The sequence below is a fragment of the Vicugna pacos genome, chromosome 8, assembly GCF_048564905.1.
Source record: "Vicugna pacos chromosome 8, VicPac4, whole genome shotgun sequence".
Taxonomy (NCBI): domain Eukaryota; kingdom Metazoa; phylum Chordata; class Mammalia; order Artiodactyla; family Camelidae; genus Vicugna; species Vicugna pacos.
In genome coordinates this window covers 12396004-12421270 of record NC_132994.1, presented here as the reverse complement: position 1 = coordinate 12421270, position 25267 = coordinate 12396004, and the positions used below count along the sequence as shown (strand labels likewise).

Sequence of the window (25267 nt, the reverse complement as noted above, 5' to 3'; positions counted from 1 at the left end):
TCCTTAAAAAACTAAAAATAAACTTAACATATGATCCAACAATCCCACTTTTGGGCATATATCCAGAAGGAACTTTATTTCAAAAAGATACATGCACCCCACTGTTCACAGCAGCACTATTTTCAATAGCCAAGACATAGAAACAAGCCAAATGTCCATCAACAGTTGACTGGATAAAGACATACATATATACACACAAGGAATACAACTCAGCCATAAAAAAAAAGAAAATAAAGCTATCTGCAGCAATATGGATGGACCTGGAGATTGTCATTCTTAGTGAAGTAAGCCAGAAACAGAGAAAAAAAAAATACCACGACATCACTCATATGTAGAATCTAAAAAAAAAAAAGACACAAATGAACTTACTTATAGAAATAGACTCGCAGACGTAGAAAACAAACTTACAGTTACCAGGGGGAAAAGGGGATGGGAAGGGATAAATGGAGAGTTTGAGATTAGCAGATACTAACTACTATACACAAAATAAACAAGTTTATACTGCAAAGCACAGGGAACTATATTCAGTGTCTTGCAGTAACGTATCATGAAAAAGAATATGAAAAGGAATGTATGTATCTGTATGACTGAAACATGCTGTACACCAGAAACTGACATAACATTGTAAGCTGACTATCCTTCAATTAAAAAAAAAGAAGTCCTTCATGATATATAACATTCTTACTGTGTCAGTTAAATGAATCATCACTTTATTTGCACTAAGTCATGACAACTAGCTTCCCACTCTTCCATTTGTTCAACCAATTTCCGTGTTTGGCACTGTTCTGGGCATCGTGGGCAATATGAAGATACATTGAAAATATAAGTAAAATATGGGACAAAATAAGCGTATGAGTTACGGATGCAGGGCCAGGTGGAAACGGACAAGAACAACTGAGAGATGACTTCCAGCTGGTAAAGGCGGAGGAAGTTGCGGCTGGGTCCAGGAGGACAGGTCAGATTTGAAAGAGGCGGAGGATTTTCTGAGGGGCAGAAACAGCATCATAAAGGCAGAGGGGCCCGGGGGCAACTGGTGGGCAGTGTGGACGCAGCCAAAAATACAGGGGAAAAAAACTAAAGTTGGGAAGAAAAGTCAAAGCCAGACCACTTACAGTCTTAAACACAAGCTAAGAAAACTGGACTTTACCCTTAAACCTGGGGAAGGCTTTCAGCAATGAAGCATTGTGATCAGAGCTTATTCTGAAAAAATTCCTCCCACAGACGTATATAACACGAACTGGAGTAGGAAGGAGAGGGAGAAGAAAGACTCTTGACAAATACTAGAATCATTCAGACCAAAAGTAACAAGGGCATAAACTCTGATAGTCATAGTAGGGACAGTAGTGAGAGAAACCCCAAGATAGAGTTTAATAAAACTAGCAATAATCACTTATATTTATCAAGAATTGAATATTAGAATAATTTTTTCAAAGAGAACACAAAACCAGTATACTAAAGAATATTAATTTGAAATCGAATTTTTCTGAAACTTAATCACAATGCCAGGTTTAATCACTGAAAGATCAGGTCTTGGGACTGGTTCTAGCTGTGGAAACTTGAAGTTACTTAACGTCTCTGTGTTTCAGTTTCTACATCTGCCAAATGGGATAATAACAGAGTTAATTTCACACAACAACTCTGAAGTTCTCAATCTGACTGGCTCTGAGCATCCAGAACCAGGATCCCAGAGGCAGGCAGAGCTTGAAAGTCCCCAAACACAACGAAGTGAAAGGTGACAGCTCTTACACTGATCTAAAACCAATATGTGTGTATGCAGAAGGATGAGTTTCACTTGAAATAAACTGGATAAAGACTTTTTATACACCAGATCCATTTTTAAACAAAGGGTCGGGGAAGGCCAGAAAGTATCACAAGGCATAACACAATGGAAGCCTGGTCCGAACCAGATGGCCAGCTAACATAAGAAATGGTACAGAGTACAATCCAATGTTTTGGAATTAAAGAAATCTATATTCTCTGTGCTCTTGTGGGATAATCACATCTCTTCAAAGCCTTAGTCCTCTAATCTATTTCTCACCCTACTTTTCCATGAAAATGGCTTTTATTTTTTAGGTCTCAAGTCACAATGGCCTCCTAATTGCAGACCCAGGGGAAACTTTTCAATCTTTCATTCGATATTTAATCCCTGAATTGCTCTACGTCCTTTACTCTCCATTTGCCTCCACTTGCAAAGAATCACAAGTCCTATCAGTGCTCCCTGACTGATTCCTCGTGGACTCCTTCCTGATCCCTCTTCCCTCCCCTGCCATGCTTCAGAGTCTCAGTACCTCTCAGACAGACTCAGTGGTTCTGCAGCTGCGGTCCTCGGACCAGGGGCAGCAGCAGCAACATCTGGAAAACTACCATAACTAAAAATCGGGCTTGGGCTCCGCCTCAGACCTACGGAATCAGAACCTTTAAGGGCAGGGTCCAGTAATCTGAGATTGGGCAAGCCTTCCAAGTGATCCTGATGCACAGCAAAATTTAAAATCCTGCATAATCGGCAAGCATCCCACTTCTGGTCTCCCTGCCTTTAGTCTCACAGCTCCCCAAAGTGGTGGCCAGACTTAGGTTCTCAATTACCTATTTAATGATGTGTCATTCACCCCCCACTACAACAATATTCAAAATGCATGAACCTACTTTAAACAAAAAATAAATTTCAAATGTTAACTTAAATTTGTGTTCGAATGTTACTTAAATTTGTACAGACATCAAAGTTTTATAAAACTAGCAATAATGCCTTGTATTTATCAAGCACAGGTAATAGAATAGCTTTTTTTTCCCAAAGAGAATACAAAACCAGTACAGTAAACAACATTAATTTGAAACTTAAAATTCTGAAACTTCCTCACGATGTCAGGTTTAATCATGGAAAGGTGAGGCCTAGTGACTAGTTCTGGTTGTGGAAATTTGAAGTTACTTAACCTCTCCGTGCTTCAGTTTCTGCATCTGCAAAATGGGGTAATACCAGAACTAATTTCACAGAACTGTGACGATGAGGTGACTTAATACATGGAAAGCTCCTGGAACAAGGCTGGGCACGTAGAAAGCACTGTGAAGAGTTGGCAGCTACCATTATCACCACCATTGTTATCATTACAATATTATAACATTTCTGTAGCAAATACCTCTACATCTAGGCATAGTACTGACCGCAAACAATCCCCCAATATTCATTCTCTTTCTTCTACAGTAACATAACCCCAGAGTTCTAGCTGTGCACATGTCCACACACATTAAATACTGGATTTTTCAGCCTCCCTTACGTCTAACTGGTTTATATCTACCCTCCCCATGGAACGTTAACCTCCAGGATTCTGCCAGGTGGTAGGGGGAGGCTGGAGTCCTGAGGGCTTTGTAAAAACTTTCAACCAATTCTCTGCACTCTGGTGCCCCACCTCCCTTCACTCTTGTCCCCAGAGGTATGGGTGTTGCCAGTTCCTGAGTCTCTACGTAATTCTGTGATGTAAGCGAGGCTGGTTCCTGTCTGCCCCACCCCACACTCCAGATTCTGTTTTTCCAATCCTGTTGTGCCCTTTACCTTCCAGCTTCCAACATTTTGTTCGTGTTACCTCCAGTCCCATTCTCCCCATCTTTGTAGATTCAGGCAAATACGAAAGAAGATCGCTTGACATTTTAGTGGGGGCTTCGGGAGGGAACAGATGTTATGACTACATCTGATTGTCTCTTTTTCCAGAAATCTTAGCCATCATTTTCTACCAAAATTCTCAGCACACAATTTTACTCACCTTCTGTCATTCAAATTCTGGACTAGGGAGGGTACCACCCAGTGGTAGAGCGCGGCCTTAGCAAGCAAGAGGTCCTGGGTTCAATCCCCAGTGCCTCCATTAAAAAATAATAATAATAAAGATAGACAGATAGATAGATAGACAGACAGACAGAGAGACAGACCAACCGACCTAATTACTCCATCCTCCACACAAAAAAAGCTTTAAATTCAGGACTAAGTAAAAGAAAGTTGCTGGGCACATCTTACATCATTTTATATAGTCACTTCACTCTGGGCCTGATCCCTTAGCAGTCCAGCAGAAATCAGGGAGTAAAGAGTCTTGCTACTGAACAAAGATGTCCCGAGAGACCACTGTTACTTTACTCCCCAGGGAATTATGCTTTGGCTTATCAAGTGTACTAGATTTCCTTAAAGGCAGAGACAACATGTTAAAAATTTTAGTACCTTCTAGAACAGTAGTTCCCAAACTTGACTGCACATTTGAATCACCCGAGAACCTTCTAAAACTCCAACACCCTGGCCACACCCCAGACCAGGAACTCAGAATCTCTAGGGTGAGAAGTGCAACCTTCGGGCCCGGCTGAGCAGCAGTGCTGTGGAGGGAATGGGGCTGCTGTCTGGAGACCTACGTCAGACACTGGTCCCACGTGCATACACACACAACTGACAGGCTCCTACCCTCCTTGGGTGGCATCTCCAGCAAGCTCTCAGGCCTCATGCTCTGGTCTCTGCAACCAGGAAAATAACCTGAGTAATCCAAGGATATGTTAAAGAAGCGCTTTAGTCTGAGACAAAGTCCCAGGGTGTTTTTTCTACTTGTCAGATGACCCTTTAATATTAACCACTGACTTCTTGTGCCCATTGGTCAACATGGCAATGGTAACAGCCAATGCCAGCCTTTCTCTACCGAGTGTAATTCACTAGTTACTGCCTTCATTGTCCCTTTAACACTCTCGAGCAGTTGGCCGAGCAAACGCACCATGCAGTTGAACTGACCTGGGGCTATTTTGAGTGGTAACCTTCCAGTTCTGCAGAAACTCTAAAACTGACCCAAACAAAGAAACGGATGAGAGGTAGGGTATAGCTCAGTGGTAGAGTGCATGCTTAGCATGCACAAGGTCCTGGGTTCAATCCCCAGTAATAATTAAGTAATTACTCATTAAGTAATAAATAAATAAACCTAATTACCTCCTCCCACAAAATAAAGCAAAAATTAAAAAAAAAAAAAAAAGAAATGGATGGTGTTGCCAGGTAGCGGAGGCTCCAGACTATCTCCATAGGAGGAGCTCAGAGGAAGCATCCTAGTGAGAGACTGAAGCCAGATGGCTCGTCTTAATCTAACACTTTCATGGAGAGCCCGCTGTTTTCACTTGGATGTTATGTTTGCATGTGGTAGTTTGGGGGAATTGATGAGGGCTGACATCACTTCGAGCACCAGATCCCACAATGTTAGCAAAGTTGGGGACCGTGACCCACTTCACTGCACCATAGACAGAGGCCTCTTCAGGCCTTTTCTGGCTGTTCTCCAGAGGATGGACATCAATTCGCTTATGCCTGCTCACACAGGGGTGGCAAGAAGAGGACAAGCAAGGCTAGACAGTGACCACCTGCGAAAGCCTCCGCAAGAGGTAACCACAAGAGAAAAACAGAGTCCACGTGGTCTGGAAGGGAGAAAAATGCATCAAAGGCTAACAACTGGGCCCGATCCCCTTGCAGTTCAGCAGAAATTAGGGAGGAAAGGGCCATGTTGTTGAACAAAGACCCCACAAGAGACCACAAGCAGATACAAATGATCCCAGAAGGGGACCTGCAAAAGAACACTGAGCAAGGAAATCCTGGTCTGTTAGACTCTTCACCCACTGAAACCCATGTTCCTGCCTACTACTCTTCCAAAGAACCATGTCTGTTCTCTGATCCTGAAATTCCTTGGAATACGGAGATGGTTCTGAGAGAAACGGGAAGTGGAGGGGAGCTAAGTGACAGCAATAGCCCTACGCAGCCACAAGGAAATCTGAACAGGGAAAGCTTTTACAATCACTTGGCTATTGCTCCATTAGTAAAATGAATCACCTAAGGATCCCTCGGCCTGGAAAAACTGGGAAGAAATGTTCACTGAAATTTTACTTTACTGAAAGCTTTAAGTGTCTTGGAAGGCAGAGCTGAGTGGTGAGCTACCGCCCGCCTGCAGAAAGAAAACAGAGCAAACTAGACATGGAGGCGAATAAACTGGCAAATGTGAACTATATGGCGGCGAATAAAGGTAATTTGGCAAGAAGTGAAAGAGGGCAATGCTTCATTGAGACTATTTGGCTCAAATTCTGCTTCTGAGTATCTGAGAGAAATCAAGAGAGGCAGGGTAGGCTGGAGATTCCCGGTTCGCTGTCAGCAGATTGCGGGATGAATGAAGCTGTTTAAGAGAACACATTAGTTCAACAATCGTATGCCACTGATATCTAACTTTTCTCTTTTTAGAGAAAGAGTTCAACACTGTGAGCAGAGTTGTAACCTGCTTTGATATACCTGTATAGAGTAATTAAAAGCTAAATGGCCCTTGAGAAGAAACTCCATGGAACCTTTAACAAAAGAACAGGTGCCTTCTTCCAGCAAATGTCTCAGAGGCCCTCTCGGACAAAGGAATTTGTTCAGAATGCGGCAGAACTCTTCTCTTTCATGTCTATTCTATCAATGTTTAGATTTGAATAATATAATGGGCTTGTGCCATTTAACATGTTCCCCTCTTCCTCTGAGTCAAAAATTCACATATCCTGAGGGGAGGGTACAGCTCACTGGTAGAGCGCGTGCTTAGCATGCATGAGGTCCTGGGTTCAATCCCCAGTACCTCCATTAAAAAATAATAAATGAATAAATAAACCTAATTATGCCAAAAAAATTTTTTTTAATTCACATTTCCTAAAATGATAGAAAAGCTTCCTCTTGAGTTTTGAGGAACCTTCAGTTTTTAAAGGACAGAACGCAAAAGTTCAGCATCTACAGAATGGTGATTAATTAAGAACATAATACTGTGTTTGTGTGTGTTCCCTTTCGGCTCAGAAACAAGTCTCTTTGTTTCTGCTGGACTCCAAGCTGGCAGCGACCAGAAGAGAAAAAGACGAGGGTTGAAGAAGCAGCCTGCCCAGTAACTGAAAGAAGGAGAAATCCCTTATTACCAACAATGCTCGAGCGTCCAAAAGCCAAAACTACAGAAAAAGAATCTCTTGGCTAATTTAAGGTTGGCCAGATGCCACCACTTCTGGCTGGTGGCCAGAGGCCCTCGGGGGGAGAGGGCTGGCAGGATGCCCCTGGAGAAGGTCAGGCACTCGGTGGCTGATGCTGCCTTTGGGTGCAGCTGCTCACTCGGAAACCGAAAACCTTCTGTCGAACAGACTTCCCAAGTGATTCCTTAGTACGTGATACTTGCCAACCTCTACTTAACTGAGCCCTCATCCCCTCTGCCAATCAAAGCAATCGAGAACCCTACACTGAACAGGAACAGAAAACAAAGCACTGGGCTCCAAGCCTCTGCGACTTTACATAGAAGGCCTAGCTCAACAAGGATCTGGCAGATGATGTTAGTGCTGTCCCCAACGCAGGGCAATTTTTACTGGCTACTTGCAACTGGACTAGAAAATCCTTTTTCCTGGTGAATTTAATTTAGGTGACTCTATAACGGCATGGAAGGTGCTAAACAGTGGAATTCCAAGTTAGAATTGAGCACAGACTGTCTGGCTATGTCATAAACTATGCATTTCTATTCAAACCTCCTGAGACAGGTTAAGTGACAACAACAACTCAGCATGGGAGCATGTCAACGTTACATTTCCATACAGCTGCCATGGCCAGCAAGCACGCTCCTTCTAGAAGAGCATTCTCAGTTGTAAATTTAAAGGGTTTGTGATCCGTTTCCTTAAATTGAACGAAACAAGATGGGAGAACCCAGGGATGCCTAAATATTGTACAATCTGAACAGCCCATATAGAAATTGTTATCCTGATCTCCTTTCACCCCTGGTCATTTCCAAGATCTAAAAAGAAAAGCCTTATCATTCAAAAAGATTCGTGTCAAATGCACAGCAATTCTGAACACATGAAAAGTAAAATAATTTAAAAAAAAAAACCACTGGCTTCAACGTATAAAAAATTAATAAGTGAGCTGTCCAAACTAAAACAATTTAAAATGTCCAGTGCATCCAAATCCAAGAAATACTAAATGCTAAAGAAACAAGTTTGTGTTTTTCCTTGTTAAAAGTATCAGTCTAGAAGGGAATTTTGATGAGACCCAGCACCAGACTTAGGAAGCTAACTTAGCAACATCGTCCCTCATATTAAATGGACCAATGATAGATGTCATACTTGACAGTGAAAAAATAAAACGAGACCTTTTACTCTCACTTAATTATTGTTCTTGATAGAGCTTCATTTTTCTAATTCTTAATTATGATGATTTAAAGACAAAAAATAAATGGCATTGTTCTGAAAAAATAAAATTAAAAATAACATAGAAACATTGTAAAGGGAAAAGATACAGGAATCAATTGTAGACTTTCTGACACCCATTTTTCCTGGGATCCTACTTTAGTCCAAACCCATGTCCTAAGTCCCTGTTGGTGCTCCCATTTGATAATTTTAAAAGCATGCCATCGTCAAATAAGGTTGAGAAAAACTGGCTTAAGGGCATTTCACTGTGACTGATGCTTAAAATGTCAAAGGGAACACCTGTTGGCAGCTCCAGCATTTATTGTTTAATCAACTAAGAAAAAAAATAGTTGAAGCAGCAGCTGCCAACTCAGAACAACCTAATGTACCCATCAAAAAGCTTGTTCACAGGAGTCACAGAAAGCATTGTTTTCAACTTTTTCATACGGATTATTCATGGATTAAGCTTCTTTTTACTCCATGAATAATCAAAACCCCTGAGCTTCGTTTATTAAAATTCCTTATATATTCCTTATATTTCTCATTTTTTATAATAATGAGCTGCTCATTTCTAAATAAAAAGGAAAAACAATGTAGTACAGCAGAACTGGGTTCCAGATCTGGTTCACCTACTTGCCCCTGGACAACCTGGTAACATCTTAACCTCTCAGAACTTCAGTTTCTACGGCATTTCAGTTTCTTAACTTCAGAGCTATTGACACTTGGGGTTAGATCATTCTTTGTTTGGAGGGCTGCCCTCTGCATCATAGGATGATTACTGGCATTCCTGACATCTACCCATTGCATGCCAGTGGCAACCCCCTGTTGTGACACCCAAAAAATGTCCCTAGACATGGCAAGACCCCCCCAGGGGGGCAAAACCACCCCTACTTGAGAGTCACTGGACTAGATATGTAACTCATTCTCTCCAGCTCTGACACCCTACAAAATAGATTAAATAGCTTATTTTCTTAAATATTATTTGTTAAGTCAACATGTCAACTGGGAGGATCCTCACTCTGATTTTCAGAGAAAATGAAATACAGTGACTGTTTATACCAATTCTAATTTTTGTAGATTCTAAAATGTTTTTTTTTTGCAAAGAAAATTCACAAAAGGACATTAAAGCAATATATAAGGGAAACTCATCTAAATGAAGCAGACGCCAATAATATTTTCATCCCATTTTTGAGGGCAACTCCTTCAACTGGATAAAAAGAAAAGATAAAAAGAAAGGCATATGAACACAGTCTTTAAGTAGTTCTCCACATATGTACTTTTAGTAGACAAAGGAACTTTAGTGGACAGAAGCAACTTAAAGGGCTTGACTTTAAGGAAGGCAGAAAAATACTGCTACGATCAATCCTCTTAAAATATTTTTTAAGCATATTAGAAAACAAAAATTTACAACATCATATGGATTCCTGGTTTTACTCCAAATTCACAGAACAGTTAGATATCTTACAATCTGTATCTGGTATTCAATCTGCTCTGGAGTCATAAACGTATATACTTCAATAGGGGGAAAAAAACCATGTAATCCATATTCCTAAAAAATTGTCATCAGTTTACCAAGTTTTTTTTTTTTGAAGTAAAATTGGTTTCAACTGCCCAGAGGCCAAACCCCATCTCACAGATTACCATTCTTCAGTGGAGCCCTGACACGAAACCCAAGAGTGGAACCATCACCCAAGCAACCCTTTCTTTGTAGCAAGAACATATGATGCAAGGCCACTTTTTTCTGTTGAAGATGTTAATTTCATAATTCAGGAAAAAATATAAGACTTGTCAAAAGATTCTGCCTTCAGCCTCTACATTTAAAACTTATTATACTGGAAAAGGGACTTCTTAAGAGAAAATTAAGTGCCTAAGGCAGTCCACGGTTCTAATATGACATGACAACTGTTATATTCATAAAACCTCTAAATGTAAAGGAAATCAAATCATAAAGCAAATATGTTCTTCTTTTTAAAAAGAGATAAAGGCATAAAGAATATCTAAATGTGTGTCTGCAAAGACAGTACTTCCCTTTCACTTTACGGACGAGGACCCTGGAGCCCAAAGCCAGCTCCAAAATATGTGCAGGTCACAGAGAAAAACTCGCCTTCTCCACATGCCTGCCCTACCTTTCCTTCCTGAATTCCGTGTATTAGAGTATCTGGTTATACAATTTCTATGATGTTTACATAAGAAAACAAGTGAGTGGTTATATCCGTGTGCCCAAGCGGCTACGACAGGCCACAGTCATGGTGGGCAGGAATGAACAGAGTGATGGAAAAACATCAAACCCCGTGAAAAGGCAGATGCTTAGGTCTGTAGACTAATTCAACAAGTCCTCTGCTGTTCCTCTCCGCACCTGAGTTTCCTCCAAGTGGACCAAAATACAGCCTTAAGAACCACAGCCTGGCCACGTTCATTTCAGTACGGAAAAGTGTTAAATAAAAATGTACCCTGAAATTAATAAACCAAAGTCTTATTTGAATAAAACACAAACACTCTCTTACAAAGAATGACAATAATGAGGGCAGATTTTTGTATATGGCGTGCAGAATCCATCTCGTTACTTGCATAAATGAAAGGACATGTGGTATTCAACATAAAATCACACACACCCTAAAAAGCAGCTACTTTTCATGACCGCCTCCCATCCCCTGCTTCCCTACAACTCCCCCAGTTCCAGCTGCTGCTCCCATCAAGGGATCTGCTGGCCTAAAATATTAAAACCGCCATTTGGTAAGCAATGGGTTGATGAGGTTATGTCCTTCTGTTTCCAGAGTCCAAGCACTCCTTACATTCTGTTCTGTCAAAGAACAAGGAAGAAGGAACGCAGTTTAGTGGTGCTAAACTCACACTCGTCTGTGGTATCTGGAGGACCAAAGGGCTCTATCTACCTCCCTTCCTTTCTTTACAGCATCGTCCCTAGTGATTCAATTTCTTCTTCTGTAATATTCAACAGTATTCAATTTTACAATATCACAACATTAACCCAAAATCCTTCAAATTCTCCCTTCTGGTGGAATTTAAAAGGCTTATCCGTGGTGCGAGAGTACTGGTCCAAGACCAACAGGGAGTCTCATTTCAAAGTGTAGGCTGCCACCTACTGGCTGGTCCCTTCTCACTCAACACTCAGCTCTCCCCAGAAAGTGAATCAATCACAAGAGATTTTCCTGCTGTCATTTAACGCAATGCATTCAACTGTATCAATATAATATTTTTCATTCTTTTAAGTACTAATTATTTAAACAACAAAGATTTGCTATATAGCACAGGGATCAATATTCAATATCTTGTAATAAACTATAATGGAAAACAATCCCCCCCAAAAAAGGTGTGTGTGTGTGTATATATATATATATATAAATTAACCACTTTGCTGCACATTCAAAACTAACACAGTATTGTAAGTCAACTATATGTCAATAAAATTTTTTTCAATAAATACAGATTCTTTTAACTTAAAGACTAAGCCAAGCCTGTTTCTGTATAGCTTAAAATTCCCAGTCTATACTCAAAAGGGCAGAACATCATTTTTAAAAGATGTGTTATTTTTACCCCAATGTTCACAGAAGCACTATTTACAACAGACAAGACATGGAAGCAACCCAAATGTCCATCGACAGATGAATAGATAAAGATGTGGGGTGTGTGTGTGTATATATGTATATATATATATAGAGAGAGAGAGACTACTACTCAGCCACAAAAAAGACTGAAATAATGCCCTCTGCAGCAACACAGATGGACCAGAGAAAAGGAAATCCCCTTTCTGAGGCAGCAGGCCACTGTCTTGGTGTGAAAGTGAAGGGGAGATACACTCAACAACATCCACTCCATAAGTATCACTTGATGCTACATTAGCAGTTAGGGATGCACCGATGATTTAAATGTCTGTTGCCTTTAAGCTATCTGTGCAGAGATCTCATGAGAAGACAATTACAACATAACTTGTAATATGTAGAAGATGCTCTGGCAAGATGCAGCAGTGAAGGCTAGAGGCTGCTCGGCACAGACACACGAGACTAAATTACAAAAGTGTAATTTGCCTTCTGGTGTCTAGTTCCATGTGTGAGAAACTTGGCAGTTGCCGTTCCGTTTTCACAAGTAAAGAACTGAACAGACTGTAAAAATCTACAACTCTACTTGGACCCATTAGAGAGGCGAGGACATAGAGCAAGGCGCTGCCCCCAAGACTGAAGAGACAGACAGGTGAATGTGGGGAATCTTGAAACCACTGCAGGAACCAGGGCCGTGGGAAATCTGAGCTGTAACTGGCCAACTGCTGGAGGCTCAGTGTGGACAAGTCTGAGAGCTTAAAGACTCCAGGGGGCCCAGTCACAGGGGGCCCCCCACAATTTTGTGAGCTCTACCAGGTTTCCACAGTAAACATCAGAGAGAAATCGTCTCTTGCTTCCAGCAGGGGAAGCGGACAAGGATCCATTCTGAAGTACGCCAGAGCATGTATAAAGAAGCCCTGACCTCAGGTAAAACTAGTTACCCAGAGTCTAACCTGCTAGGTATCATCAGAACATCACTGACATGGGGGAAGAGAAACACCCAACCCCAGCCCACTCTAGCCATCCCATCCCATCCCACCTGAGAAGGGGAGAAAAAAATGAGAAGTATTTGTGAAGTTCACTGTCCAGTGGAACAGGCTGAAAATACAAACCTAATCAAAGGATTATAGCACGCTCCCCACTCCCACACCTCATCACCACACCCGTAAAGGTCTAGTCACAGCGGTTCCTTTTACCCAGTGCTTCATGTCTGGTTCTGAAGAAAAAAATTGCAAGGCACACCAAAAGGCAGAAAACACAATTTGAAGAGACAGAGCAAGCACCAGAACCAGACATGGCAGGGATGCCTGAATTATCAGACCAGGAATTTAAACAACCATGATTAATATGTTAAGGTCTCTAATGGATAAAGTAGACTGCAGGCAAGAACAGATGGACAATGTAAACAGAGATGAAAATCCTTAAGAGAAAAACAAAAGTATAGTTAGTTCTATGTTTTAAATATTAGTTAATATATAAATATATTCAAATATATTCAAATATGCTTGAGAAGTATATAAACCAAGATATGTAGAGTGACTTTTCTCTAGGTTATCTCCAGCAGTTAGGACAGTTTTAATTTCTTCTTTATGCTTTTCTACATTTTCCAAATTCTCTATGGTACATATGCATTTTGAAATCAAGTATATAAAGGCTTTAATTTTTTTTTAAGATCTAAAATCTCTGGGAATCAGAATTAGCTGAAGCTTGTCAGGCCCTGGGGACAAAAGACGGATAAGATTCTGGCTGGAGGATTTTATGTTGTCCATGTGGGAGTGACAGACACATAAAAGATAATTACAATGTGACATGTGATAGATATGTGAACTCAGTGCTCTAAGAATCTAAGAAAGGAAATGAATGCCTGCGAGGTGGGCGGGGATTAGTAAAGACTAACCATTCATGCCTTCATTCAATCAATAAATGTTTCCTGAGACTCTTCTGCATGTGGGGAAAAAAATTAGCTGAAGCTGAGATAGCTGGAGATCACTGAAACTGGTCCAACTATCTCAAACTCTGAACAGCTGTTAAAATAGACAGCTAGGAGAAAGCAGAGGGACAGGACCAAGGAAAATCAACCTGCGTAAAGGGAAAAAGAGCCATCGGAGAATTCCTGGTAAGTGGAACATGCTATGGTTTCCTGGATTCAGGTATAATATAACTTCAGAGACGAGTGGAAGAAGAAGGAACAACAATTAGGAAAAAATACAAACTCTTAAGGACCCGCACCCCTTACTCTGCACACAGGGGCTTTACAGAGCAGTGGCAAAGGTAGGAAGAAAGGCAGTCGTCAACTACTCCCCAAACGGAACTGCTTTGTTGATTTCCAGAATAGACAAGACTTGAGAAAAGAAAGGAAAAGTCAAAGCACCTCAAAGGCACTCCTAACAGTGAGGGGCTGAAACACATTCCTTACACAGCAAGGCAGCAGTGGGAATGCTGGGATGGGCCAAAATGCACTCTGATGGTTTTAAGTCTGAGTCAACTGAAATGAGTGAAAGCAGTAGGCAGAAATCAATCACCTGCCAGGCAAAAGACAGAGAGCCGCGGGGAAGAAACATGTGGAAGGATAGTGTCATGGTTAACGATGTGTGTCCGCTTGGCTTGGCGGTGGTGCCCAGCTGTCAGGTACCAGTCTAGATATTGCCGTGAAGGTAGTTTTACATGTGATTAACGTGTAAATCGGTAGACTGTAAATAAGCAGACTGCCCTTCTTAACGTGAGTGGGCTTTACCCAATCAGTTGAAGGCCTTAGGAGAAAAGACGAAGGTCTCCCAAACAAGAAGAAATTTGTTAAGACTCTGCCTGGGTTTCCAGCCTGCTGGCCTGCCCTACAGATTTCAGATTTGCCAGCCCCACAGATTTCAGATTTGCCAGCCCCCACAATGGTGTGAGCCAATTCCTTAAAAAATAAATTTTTCTCATTTTCTCTTTCCCTTTCTCTCTCTCAATATAAAGATACAGATACAGATATCAATACATATACACACAAATAGATAAAGATACATAAATATAATACATATTCACACACACATATATCTATACACATATAGATATATCCTAATGGTTCGATTTCTCTGGAGAACCCTGACCAATCAAAGTAATAAAAGATGAAATCTATTAACAGAGACCAACAGGGAAGGACCTTGACCTAGAAGCAATGGGATTGAAAGTGGCTCAGGTAAGCAGCAATACGAGATCAAAGATTCCCAGATTACGAATGACACAATAAACAACACATTTAGTGAAGACTATTTTGGAATCTATAATACGTGTCATATGAACTAGATCAGAAGGATGCTACAGTTAGAAGACATTTGGAGAAATCTAGGTCAAACAAGTCGGTGGGAGGCCATGGAAATGAAAAGGAACCCATCCATACAATGAGGATATGGCCAACATTTTAACATTTTTCTGTTAAAAACTCTTTTCTGTTTTCAAGATCTTTAAGTAAAGCTTCTACAGGAATACTATTCACATATAAAGACACTAGCTTACCATACTTGTCTCGCAAGCCAACAGTACATCGAAAGACTCCGCCAAAGGCAACATCTTCACCGAATATTACTGAAAAACAACGTTTAAAGAACACACTTTATTTAATAATCCCTAAACAATACTAACAATGAGAAGTAAGTACTTTAAATGTTCACATTTTAAATTAGAAAACAAAAATGGACCGCAGAGCTAAACTAAGGTTCCCCAATTTCAACATTAGCGACACTTTGGACTGGATCAGTCTCTTGTGTCATAGCGGCCTGTCCTTTGCACCATGGAGAGTAGCACCCCTGGTCTCTACTCAGTGGGTGACAGGTGGCCCCCACACAGCTGTGACAGCCTGAATGTCTCCAGACATCATTAAATTTAAGGGGGAGAAAAGGGAATAAAATCGGCCCCCTTGAGAAAGAACCACTGGCCTGGAATCTCATCTTGTTTTACCCATGAAGGACAGGAGGCCAGAAAAGGAGTAAAGTGACTTAACAAGTCAGGAAGCAAGAGGCAGAACGGAGACTCCCACTGCAGGCTCCTGAGTCCCTGGCCAGCTTTTTCTTTTTAATGCACAGTATACAGTGAGAGTCAGCAATCTGAAGAGCTGGAGGAAGAGCATTTCAAGCAGAGACGACAGTCCCAAAAGTGGAAAGTGACTGGAACTATATGAAAGAGAAAGGAGGCAAGTCGGGTGGGACACAGGAGGCGAAGAAGAGCTTAGGTGAAAATTGAGGGGTGCTTTGTAGGAAGGCAAAGAAAACCAAACAATGGGTATTCGCAAAGCTCAATTCCAGTCCCACTAATGCACCTCACCAGCTTTGCAGGCCTCAAGAAAATAACTCAGTCTCATCTATGCAGCTAGACCAGTCATTCTCAGGTAGCATTCAAAACAAAGCCAGGTCTAACCAGCCACTAGTTTAGTTCTCACTTCCTCCTAAAAAAAAAATCACCTCTTTTTCACTTGAACTTAAAACAGAGATTTTCAAATGGAAACCCAAGGCTTATTAAATATACATATGAAGTCAAGTCAATCAAATTCAGAAAACAGACAGTAGCACAACTGCTTTTATATGAATAATTAACTTGATAAGATAAAGTGACTTATAAAGATAATTATAAATATTAAAGTTATTTCCAAAAGATCTTACAAGTTGAATGACAGTGTATCCCAAAGGAAAACACAGAATCAAACCTTCATTTTATAAATAGATATCTGAACAAATTTTTCCATTTTTTCTGTATGCTACAGAAACAGGAGTACACAGTAAAAAAACAAAAAAAATCCAGAAGGTATCAATGTAATATCAGGACCACATGTACTATGGGAGAAAGTTAACTTAATGACGTCAAATATACATGAGAACTAATTCATAATTAGAGGAGAAAAAAATGTGTTAATATCATCATTGGGTTATTTAGCTTTAATCATTTGTTCAGAGCTTTTAAAAATTTGAAATAGATAAAATGTTATCCAATAAGCCCCAGACAAATAATTCCAGCAAATGTTCAATTCTGAATTAACATGCTACCATAATCAAGCACAAAGTTTACCTGCAGTAGGATCTTTGGCCAACGAGTTATCCAAGGCACTTGTTACTGCCTGGAAGAGATTCATTTTCTGAGTTTGCCCTGTGAAAATTTAAAAAAAAAAAAAAAAAGTAACATTTCATGCATTGTAAAATATATTTAAAATAACCAATTTCCTAATAGCTGTTTAACACTTGATTAAAGTCAAGGTAGAAAGTATGGTATGGAATATATTATGCAAATTTAGTGGATTATTTACAATGAGGTGGGCTCAAAAGCAATACAAACTTTAAGACACTGTTGATGAGGTAAAATTTAAACATATTACACAACTTAAAAGCAAGTATAAAAAGGAAGAAGGAATAAAAGTTGAATATGTATAGGCAATAAATAAAAGCTCTGGAAAGTCCGAAAGGGGAACCAGCCAGAGAGTGGTCTGGGGAGAGTCCATCATGAACACACACGACCAATGGTACCTATTAAATGTGCCAAAAAGAGCAAACGGTCACAAGCCGTAAAATGATGAGGAAGGCTTAAAAAAACTCCAGTTCCCAGAACTGCTGGTGTTTGGAGAATGCTACAATCCCATGCCATGGGACATCGGGGTGGTCCTTCTTACTGTAGAATCCCTGCAGGCCAGCCTCCCCCCTACAGGGCTGTTGAGAAGACTAAATGGAATACATGGAAAGCACATGAGCGCTGAATAAATGTTAGCTCTTTATTGTTAGATTCTGGACTTTGCCCGGGTATGTCATCTTTTTTTTTTAATCACTTTTACTTTATTATTTTATTTATTTACTTGGGGGGGTGGGTAATTAGGTTTCTTTGTTTATTTTGATGGAGGTACTGGAGACTGAACCCAGGACCCTGTGCACGCTAGGTACGCACTCTACCACTGAGCTATACCCTCCCCCTGTGTCCTTCATCTTGACCTTGGCATTATTCTGAATGGTGTAATAAAGCTTTATTTGATCAAGTTCTGAATGTTGGAATTCAGAAACATCGTGACTTGAGAGCTTTGATTTAAGCCTCAGTGCTGCCTAGCACCCAGTCATCCTGGAACTTTCAGGTCAACTCTTCTCCAAAAACACTTCCCAGCAGAAAAGGCTTCTGCCTGACTCTTCTCTGATGCACGGGCCGAGTCTTCTTGTTAGTCCCTGATTCATGCCTGAGTGCTCACCTTCACCCACGCTGATGTCAAATTCCAATCAGATCTGCTGCTCCCTGAGTCCAGAATAAAGGCCTGTCCTACTCTTATTTCTGATGGAAAATATAGGAATTTATTCAAGAAATATTGTCCTATCACCTACGTCAAAGGATACACAATCCCACCACATGTCCATACTTACTTCATAATTTATTTCTCTTCAGGCTGACCCTATACCATTTAATGGATATTCTCCTTTAATCCTTCTCTATTCTATAAAACTCCTGATAGCGCTGACTGGTGCCCAGTATCAGATGATAACGGTTTAGGGTAAACTTTTTTCCCAACCACCATGACATTCCTTCTTGTTCTCCTATTTCATGCATTTCCTAAAGTGAGATTTTTATTTGTCTATTCTCATCACTAAGAACCTAGAGAGAATGAAAATGCCTTGACATCTAAGCTGGTATTTATTTCAAGTCTGCTGACCATTTAAATTAATACTGAATGCCCCTAAGGCATCTGATCACATTTCTGCTCAGCAAGTTACCAATAGGAAGAAAGCAAAGACTTTAATAATAAACATAATACAAAGTGAATGTGAAAGTATTGCCTGATAACCACAAGGAATTTGCTCATCATATACGAAAATAATTTACAAGTACAGGTATTTAAAGGATTTATTTCCATGTGAATCCATAACCTTTCACTCCTGAATACTTTTTTTAAATAGAATCAGAATTTGGGGGGTTTGGGATTAACTGCTATTCTACTAGATGCCTTTAAAAGCTCCACAGGACGATTTTTAGTAGTACAACATCTACTTTTGATTCTTTTAAAATTTGTAGTATGATTTATGAATGGGTCAGGAAGAAATCACAAGTTATTCACAGGTAACATCATTTTAAATATTTTCCTTAGGATTACTCATTTTTCTGTAGGTTACTTCAAAGACTACTGATAAAATAAGCCTTTTTTCCCCTTATGATATGTTCCCTTATGATAAGATACGCACACCTGCAGCATGTCTAACCAAAGCTGTATCACTGGTAAGACCTTAAAAAAGAAAAAAAATAATAATAAGGTCTATGAACACCACTACAAAATTATTATACACAGCTGCCAAATCATCCAATTACCAGTATCAACAACTGCTACGAAATTTCAAAACCAGACTGACGACTCTTCTTTTCCAAGAAATACATTATAACAAAAACATAAAAATACACAGCAGTGCCATTTCCCAAGCCAAGGACAAAAGCTAAAGGGTACTCACTGGTAAAATGAGGCTTCATGGTTGGAACTGAGCTGCTATAGAGCGGCATGTTGCTGGGATGTAAGGGACACAATAGAACATAAGCTAAAAGAGGGCAGGGGTTCTTAACTGCCTTTGATCAAAGCTATCTGCTCAGCCTGGCCACAGCATCTGACATGTAGCAGGTGCTTAATAAATATTGAGCTGAACAAATAAACGATGAGGCTGTTACGTAAAAATTAACACACAAAGCAAACTGTCCATCAACCACTTGAAAACAAAGGAATGGGGGAGGAAAAAAAATCCACCAGTGTCACAATTCAAAGACAAACTGCAGGCAAAGGGGAGTAGGGGAGAGGTGACATTGCAGTACCAGTCCGATGGAGCAGAACTCAGTTATTCTGAGTAACTATTCCGTATGCAGCACGGGGGAGCGCTGAGGGGAGAGAGAAGCCATTCACAGGGATAGAGCACCTGAGATGAATGGGGCCAGCGGGTGCCCAAAGAGCAGTCTCCAGAAATAAAAAGGTCAAAAGCAGTGCATATTGACAAGTGTGTTTGCAGTTAGACCCCAAACAAAGACACACACACAGCTATGACATGGAGGCTTAGGGTCTGCTTCAGAAAAAAGAAGCTTCAACCAACCCATCCAGCGCTGCCCTCCTCTGAGCTGCCTGGTCCCTGTGCAGACCTGTGCATCACAGCACCTCCTCATCGCATTCCTCTGAGAAAGCTCAGCGTTTAGCGCAGCACCCGACACAGACGGAACAAGTTGTACATGCCCGCTGAAGCACAAGGAATGCATGATGTCAGTGCCATAATCTGGCACGAGCAACACTGCCAAATGGGAGGGTGCCTAAGAAGCTACCTATTTCCCCCAACAAAACCTCTCCCAGATACCCTATTTTTCAGGAATCTTTTGCTATGAACGATGTATGTTCCTCTAACCCACAGCACACATTATCTCATTGAGTGCCCCCAGCAACCTGAGGGGAGTTCAGATGAGGAAAAGAAAGCTTGCGAAGATTAATAAACTTGGCCCACGTCACAACGCTAAGCTATAAAGTCGGGGCTCAAATTCAGGCACGTCTGACTCAAGAACGCCAGCTCTTAGCTTCTCTGAAATACTGCCTCGGGAACACTGCCATCTTCATGATGACAGCCAACAGGGAAGGAGGAGGAAAACTATGAATCAAGTCTCCAGATGACCAGTCAATAGAGAAGATACTTGAAGGTGGGTAAGTTACAAAGAAAGAGGACAGCAGTCTTTGCTCAAGTGAGATGCAATGAAGCAGCATATTTGGGGAAAGCCAGGTTTCAGGGAGGGTTTAGAGGGGGCAAAGTGTTGTGTGAAGAAACAGAAACATATATGAACCATGCAAAAGACAGCACAGTAAAGTGCTTCTAGGCTCCTAGACTCTGGGAGCCAGACGGAGTCAGACTACTTAAACATGAAGCCTGGTTCTGTCTCTCACAAGGGATGTTACCTGGCGAAGTTCAGTGTCAAAAAGTAGAAGTTCAATCTCTGAGTCTCAGTTTCTCCATCCGTAAAATGGAGAGAACAGTAGGCTATCTATCACAACACTGTTAGAGGAGGATTAAATCAACTGATACATGTAAGGCACACAGAATAGTGTCTGGCTCACAGTGAGCACTGACAAAAGTGTCCGCTGTCAATTCTGAAGAAAAAGAATGAAGCCAAAGGAATAACCCTCCCAGACTTCAGACAATACGACAGAGCGACAGTGATCAAAACAGCGTGGTATTGGTAGAAAGACAGGCATATGAGTCAATAAGACAGAATAGAGAGCCCAGAAATAAACCCACATACCACTATGCTGTACACCAGGAATTAACACAACATTTTAAGTGAACTATACTTCAATTAAAGGAAAAAAAGGGGGGGTCTGCTACCATTGTTCTCTTCATTCTGTGGGTACCACGGAAAGGCTTAGATGAGCAGTGATAAAGTCAGTCAGAACGGGAAACACAGAGAAAGGGGATAAAAGAGGAAGGATACACATCATCCCCACAATGCAGCTTAACCACCACCTCAGGGTCAACGGTTACCACCACTCTACTTAAGGGGTCCCTTTCATGTGTCAAAGTAACCAAAGTGAAAGAATAAAAAGTATTTGCAGCACGTATGAAAGGCAGAGAGACAGTACACATAAAGGCAGAGAGATGATAAATATTTCCAATATACAAAACGTTAGTAGGGAAGTAGTGTGGGAGGCTCTGGAGTTAAGACACATCTAGGTTCACATTCTTGTCCTGCTACTTACCAGACTGGGCCTCAATTTTCTCATCTATAAAATGAGCATAATACTCTCAGGTTACAGTAAGGATTATAGACTGACGTCTACCACAGCACCTGGAACAGAGCAGTCCCTCAAGAGTGGTAGACAATATTAGTGCCCATGGGAAAAATTACCACGTGTACAATTTTTAAAATGCACAAAAACAAGGAACATTCAATTCAAGTCACAGAAGAGAAAAATAAATTCAGCAAACAAATATATGGGAAAATATTCCTCAACAGAAATGAAACAAATGTGTATTAAAACAAAGCGCAGGTAGCACAAAATACCTGTGCGCGTGCGCACACATGCGCGCGCACACACACACACACACACAGAAGGACACATACAATTCTGACAGCAATTCCAAAGTGTGTCTTTTTTTCACACGTCACCAAGCAAACCTGCAGCACCAGCTGGGTGTCCTATAATTCAACTCAGTTCTGACACTATCTACCTGGAGACAGTCGGATCCCACAGATTAAGGGCTCAATCCTACAAGATTGCCCCCGCCCCAACTGAGATGCCAGCCCCAAGTGCAAGCTGTCACCTGTGCTTTGACTGACTGACTTAAGATGGATGCCTTTTTGGGTTCAATTAATTTGCTAGAGTGGATCAGAGAACTCAGAAACATTTTACTTACCAGAGCACCAGTTTATTATAAAAAATACATAACTCAGGAACCGCCAATAGAAGAGATGCACAGGGCAAGGTTCATGGGGAGGGACAAGGAGCTTCCATGCTCTCTGACAGCATCACTCTCCTGGAAGCTCTCTGAGCCCCATCCTTTGGGGTTTCAAGGAGGCTCCACTGGGCAGGCATAGCTGATTAAATCATTGGTCGCTGGCAATTTACTGACATCCAATCCCTCTACTCTCCCCAGGACAAGGGGGTGGGACTGAATGGTCCAACGCTCTAATCACATCTGGTGACCAGCCCCCATCCATAGGTGACTTCAGAGTTCACCAACAGTTAACATTACCATAACAAAAGACATCTTTATTGCTCTCATCACGGAAAATGTCAAAGGTTTTCAGAGTTCTGTGTGCCAGGAACAGAACAAAGACCAAATACGTCTTTCTTATTATCATGGTACACACGTGATTGTAGCATGACACCCAAAACTCACACTCTCATACCTGCAGATGGGAGTCATGAACTGGCAATTTGAACTATGCACTAAAAACCCATTAAAGTGTTCACATCTTCAAGTCAGAAACCTCATCCCTGGCGCTTTACCCGAAAGAAATAACCTAAGATACATGAAGTGTTTCCAGCTGCACTATTTATAACACTGAGCAAAACTGTAGCAACAAAAGCATAAAGGTAGTTATTAAAAGTTTCCCTTCACTGAGTAAGTGCCTCTAGGAGTCAGAGTCAGTGATTGTGTAAATACACATTACCTTTATTTAGTCCTCATAACCTTCTGAAGTAGGTATTATTACTAACTCCTTACTTATGAAGAAATGGAGGCTTTATGGAGGATAAGTGAAGAGTTTAGAGTCATAGGCAGCAGGGTGAAGACGGAACCTAGGACAACCCAATTCTAGAACCAAGATTTTAACCACTGAATTAGATAGTACTTCTGCTCCACAGAACAGGTATTCTTCTAAAGAAGTTTATAAAAACTATGTAACAATATGGGAAAATCCTTCTGATTAAATAATGCAGATTATAGTTGCATTAAAACTACAATTATAAGAAATTTTTATTCCACTCATTTTATCAGTGGAATAGTTTAATTCCACTAAACTGAAAGGAAATACACCAAATGTTATAAAAAGGATACATACCAAAATGCTAGCAATATTTTCAGTAATGAGTGATGAGATTACTTTCTTTTTTTTGCTGTTTTCTATTATTCAAATTATCCATGTTTTTAGTATTTTTCTAATAGGAATAAACATTTTATAATCATCTTACTCGGATTTTAGTAATTTCATAATTATGGAAGGAGGGTAAGAAGACCTGTGCTCTATTTCTCAAGGACTGGGCTAAAGTTTCTTTGCTTTGAAGACAGAATTTAAGGTTTATCTTGTTGGTGAGAAAAAAAAATACTATTCAACTTTACAATATCTACTATTTCACAAAACTAAGACAGCTCTTAGTAAACAAATTCTACATGCATTTAAGCATACTGTTTAGAATGGAAACTCTGGAATCTGAATAATTAGATTCCAAAGCTGAAGCTACCACTAACTCATCTGGGTAACCCTGGGCAAATTATCTGAAGACTTCAGTTAATCTAACTGAAATATGGGAATAAAAATGTTACCTACCTCTTATGGCTGTCCTAAGCATCAAATAAATAAGATGATGAATGTAAATTTTTCAGCCCAGTGCCTGCCTGTGGTAAGCACGCAATAAAAATGCTTACTCTTATTACTCGCAAGTAAAGGCACGCTGCCCAAAGTGTCAGCTCTAGCACGTGAGAAGCTATTAGCCAAGGAAAAGGTTACTGTTTTCTTAGTGTTTCCTATGTTCCGATGACTGACACTGGATCTTCTGAAGATTACATAAAACTTGGGGAAGAAACCATAAAAGTCACACCGCTGCCATCCCGTGAGGTGAGACGTGCTACCTGTCTTTCCGGATGTGGGAAGCACTAGATGCCTTCCTCGGCCCGTCAACTCCATTGCTTAACCCTCCTTGGCTAAGTGGTAGCTTAGCCCAGCACAAACTCGGCAGTATTGGGCTCAGATAGGAAGCTGATTTTTCGCATCTCTAGGAAGAACCTGTTTCGCGACCTTGGAAAAATCAACTCAGTTACTTAGTCCCTCCGAATTCTCTTACCTGCCAAAGCAAAAAAGAGAGGGAAAATTCTCTCTCCCTCTCCCACCCTCCCTCTCTCTCAGCATAACTTCTGCCTATAGTTAGCGGCCCAGCGTTGGGCAAGAGGGGACAACACCTAAGACGAGCGTTGGGAAGCAAAGGATAAAGAACCAAGAAAGAAAGAGAGACGTTCCCTGGCAGCAACCCTCCAACCTCAGGCCCTTGCAGACCCGATGTGCCCCCTCACCCATCTCCAGGGTGCTGAGGGGCTGCCTCTCCCAAAGGCTGAAAAGTCACAAAAATGGAGCGAGGAGAAAATCACAGTCAGACCCGAAGGGAGAACGAGGCTCTGGAGAGCAGGGATGGGATTACGCCGGGATGCAAGGAGGTCAGCCTGCCGGACTCCGCCCAGGACAGGCAGGGCGGCACTGCTCGTGACCTCCCGCGTGCCTGGGAGTCTGGGCTGCAGCGGGAGCGGACAGGGCAGCCCCCAGCTCACCGTACTCCAGGGGCTCCGGGTCGGGCTGGAAAGTGAAGTGAGCCACCTCCCGCCTCTGGGTCGCATCCGCGTCGGCCGAGGGGGGCTGCAGGAAGGCCCGCGGCAGCCCCGCGCCACGGAGCCGACGCCAGTGTCCCTCAGCCCCTGCCGCACGGAGCCGCAGCAGCCGGCACGCAGCCACCGGCACCGCCGCCATCCCCACTTGCCGCCCGGGTCTGCAGGCTACGCCGCCGCCCGCTGCCGGCTGAGAGGGCGGAGCACCGAGGCTGCTTCCTCATTGGTTGTGCCCAAGAGGCAGCCGCGTGAAGCGCACCAATCGCAATTGGAAATCCGGGGGCGGGGAAGGCGACAGGAAAGACCCCGCAGGGTTTGCCCGCTGTGCGCATGCGGAAGAGGGTGTGAACCGACGGGTGAGTTCCAATGAAATTGTTCCTGGAGGTGGAGTCTCCCCAGAGTCCGCTGCGTGGGCCGGGGTCCTGGATTCGCGTCTCAGAGTTCCCTGTGTTGTGCCTGGATTTGTTCTTTTCCAGTGTCATCTACGTTATGAGTTCCGATGGC

General features: G+C 41.6%; 1 protein-coding gene across 4 annotated transcripts in view; it reads right to left on the bottom strand.

Moving 5' to 3' along the window:
• The window catches only part of BCKDHB (branched chain keto acid dehydrogenase E1 subunit beta), a 195891-nt gene extending 170888 nt beyond the window's left edge, over positions 1-25003 (bottom strand). The window contains exons 1-3 of one of the 4 annotated variants that reach the window (XM_072965536.1): positions 24710-25003; positions 16761-16838; positions 15219-15287 (exon numbers count right to left, since the gene is read on the bottom strand). In XM_072965536.1, coding sequence (XP_072821637.1) covers positions 15219-15287; positions 16761-16838; positions 24710-24905 — 343 coding nt within the window. In that variant the 5' untranslated portion in view covers positions 24906-25003. Of the gene's footprint in view, positions 1-15218; positions 15288-16760; positions 16839-22081; positions 22213-24709 lie in introns of those variants that run through there. The other 3 variants (XM_072965537.1, XM_015247972.3, XM_072965538.1) reach the window with 3 other exon arrangements.
• Between the last annotated feature and the right edge of the window lie 264 nt (positions 25004-25267).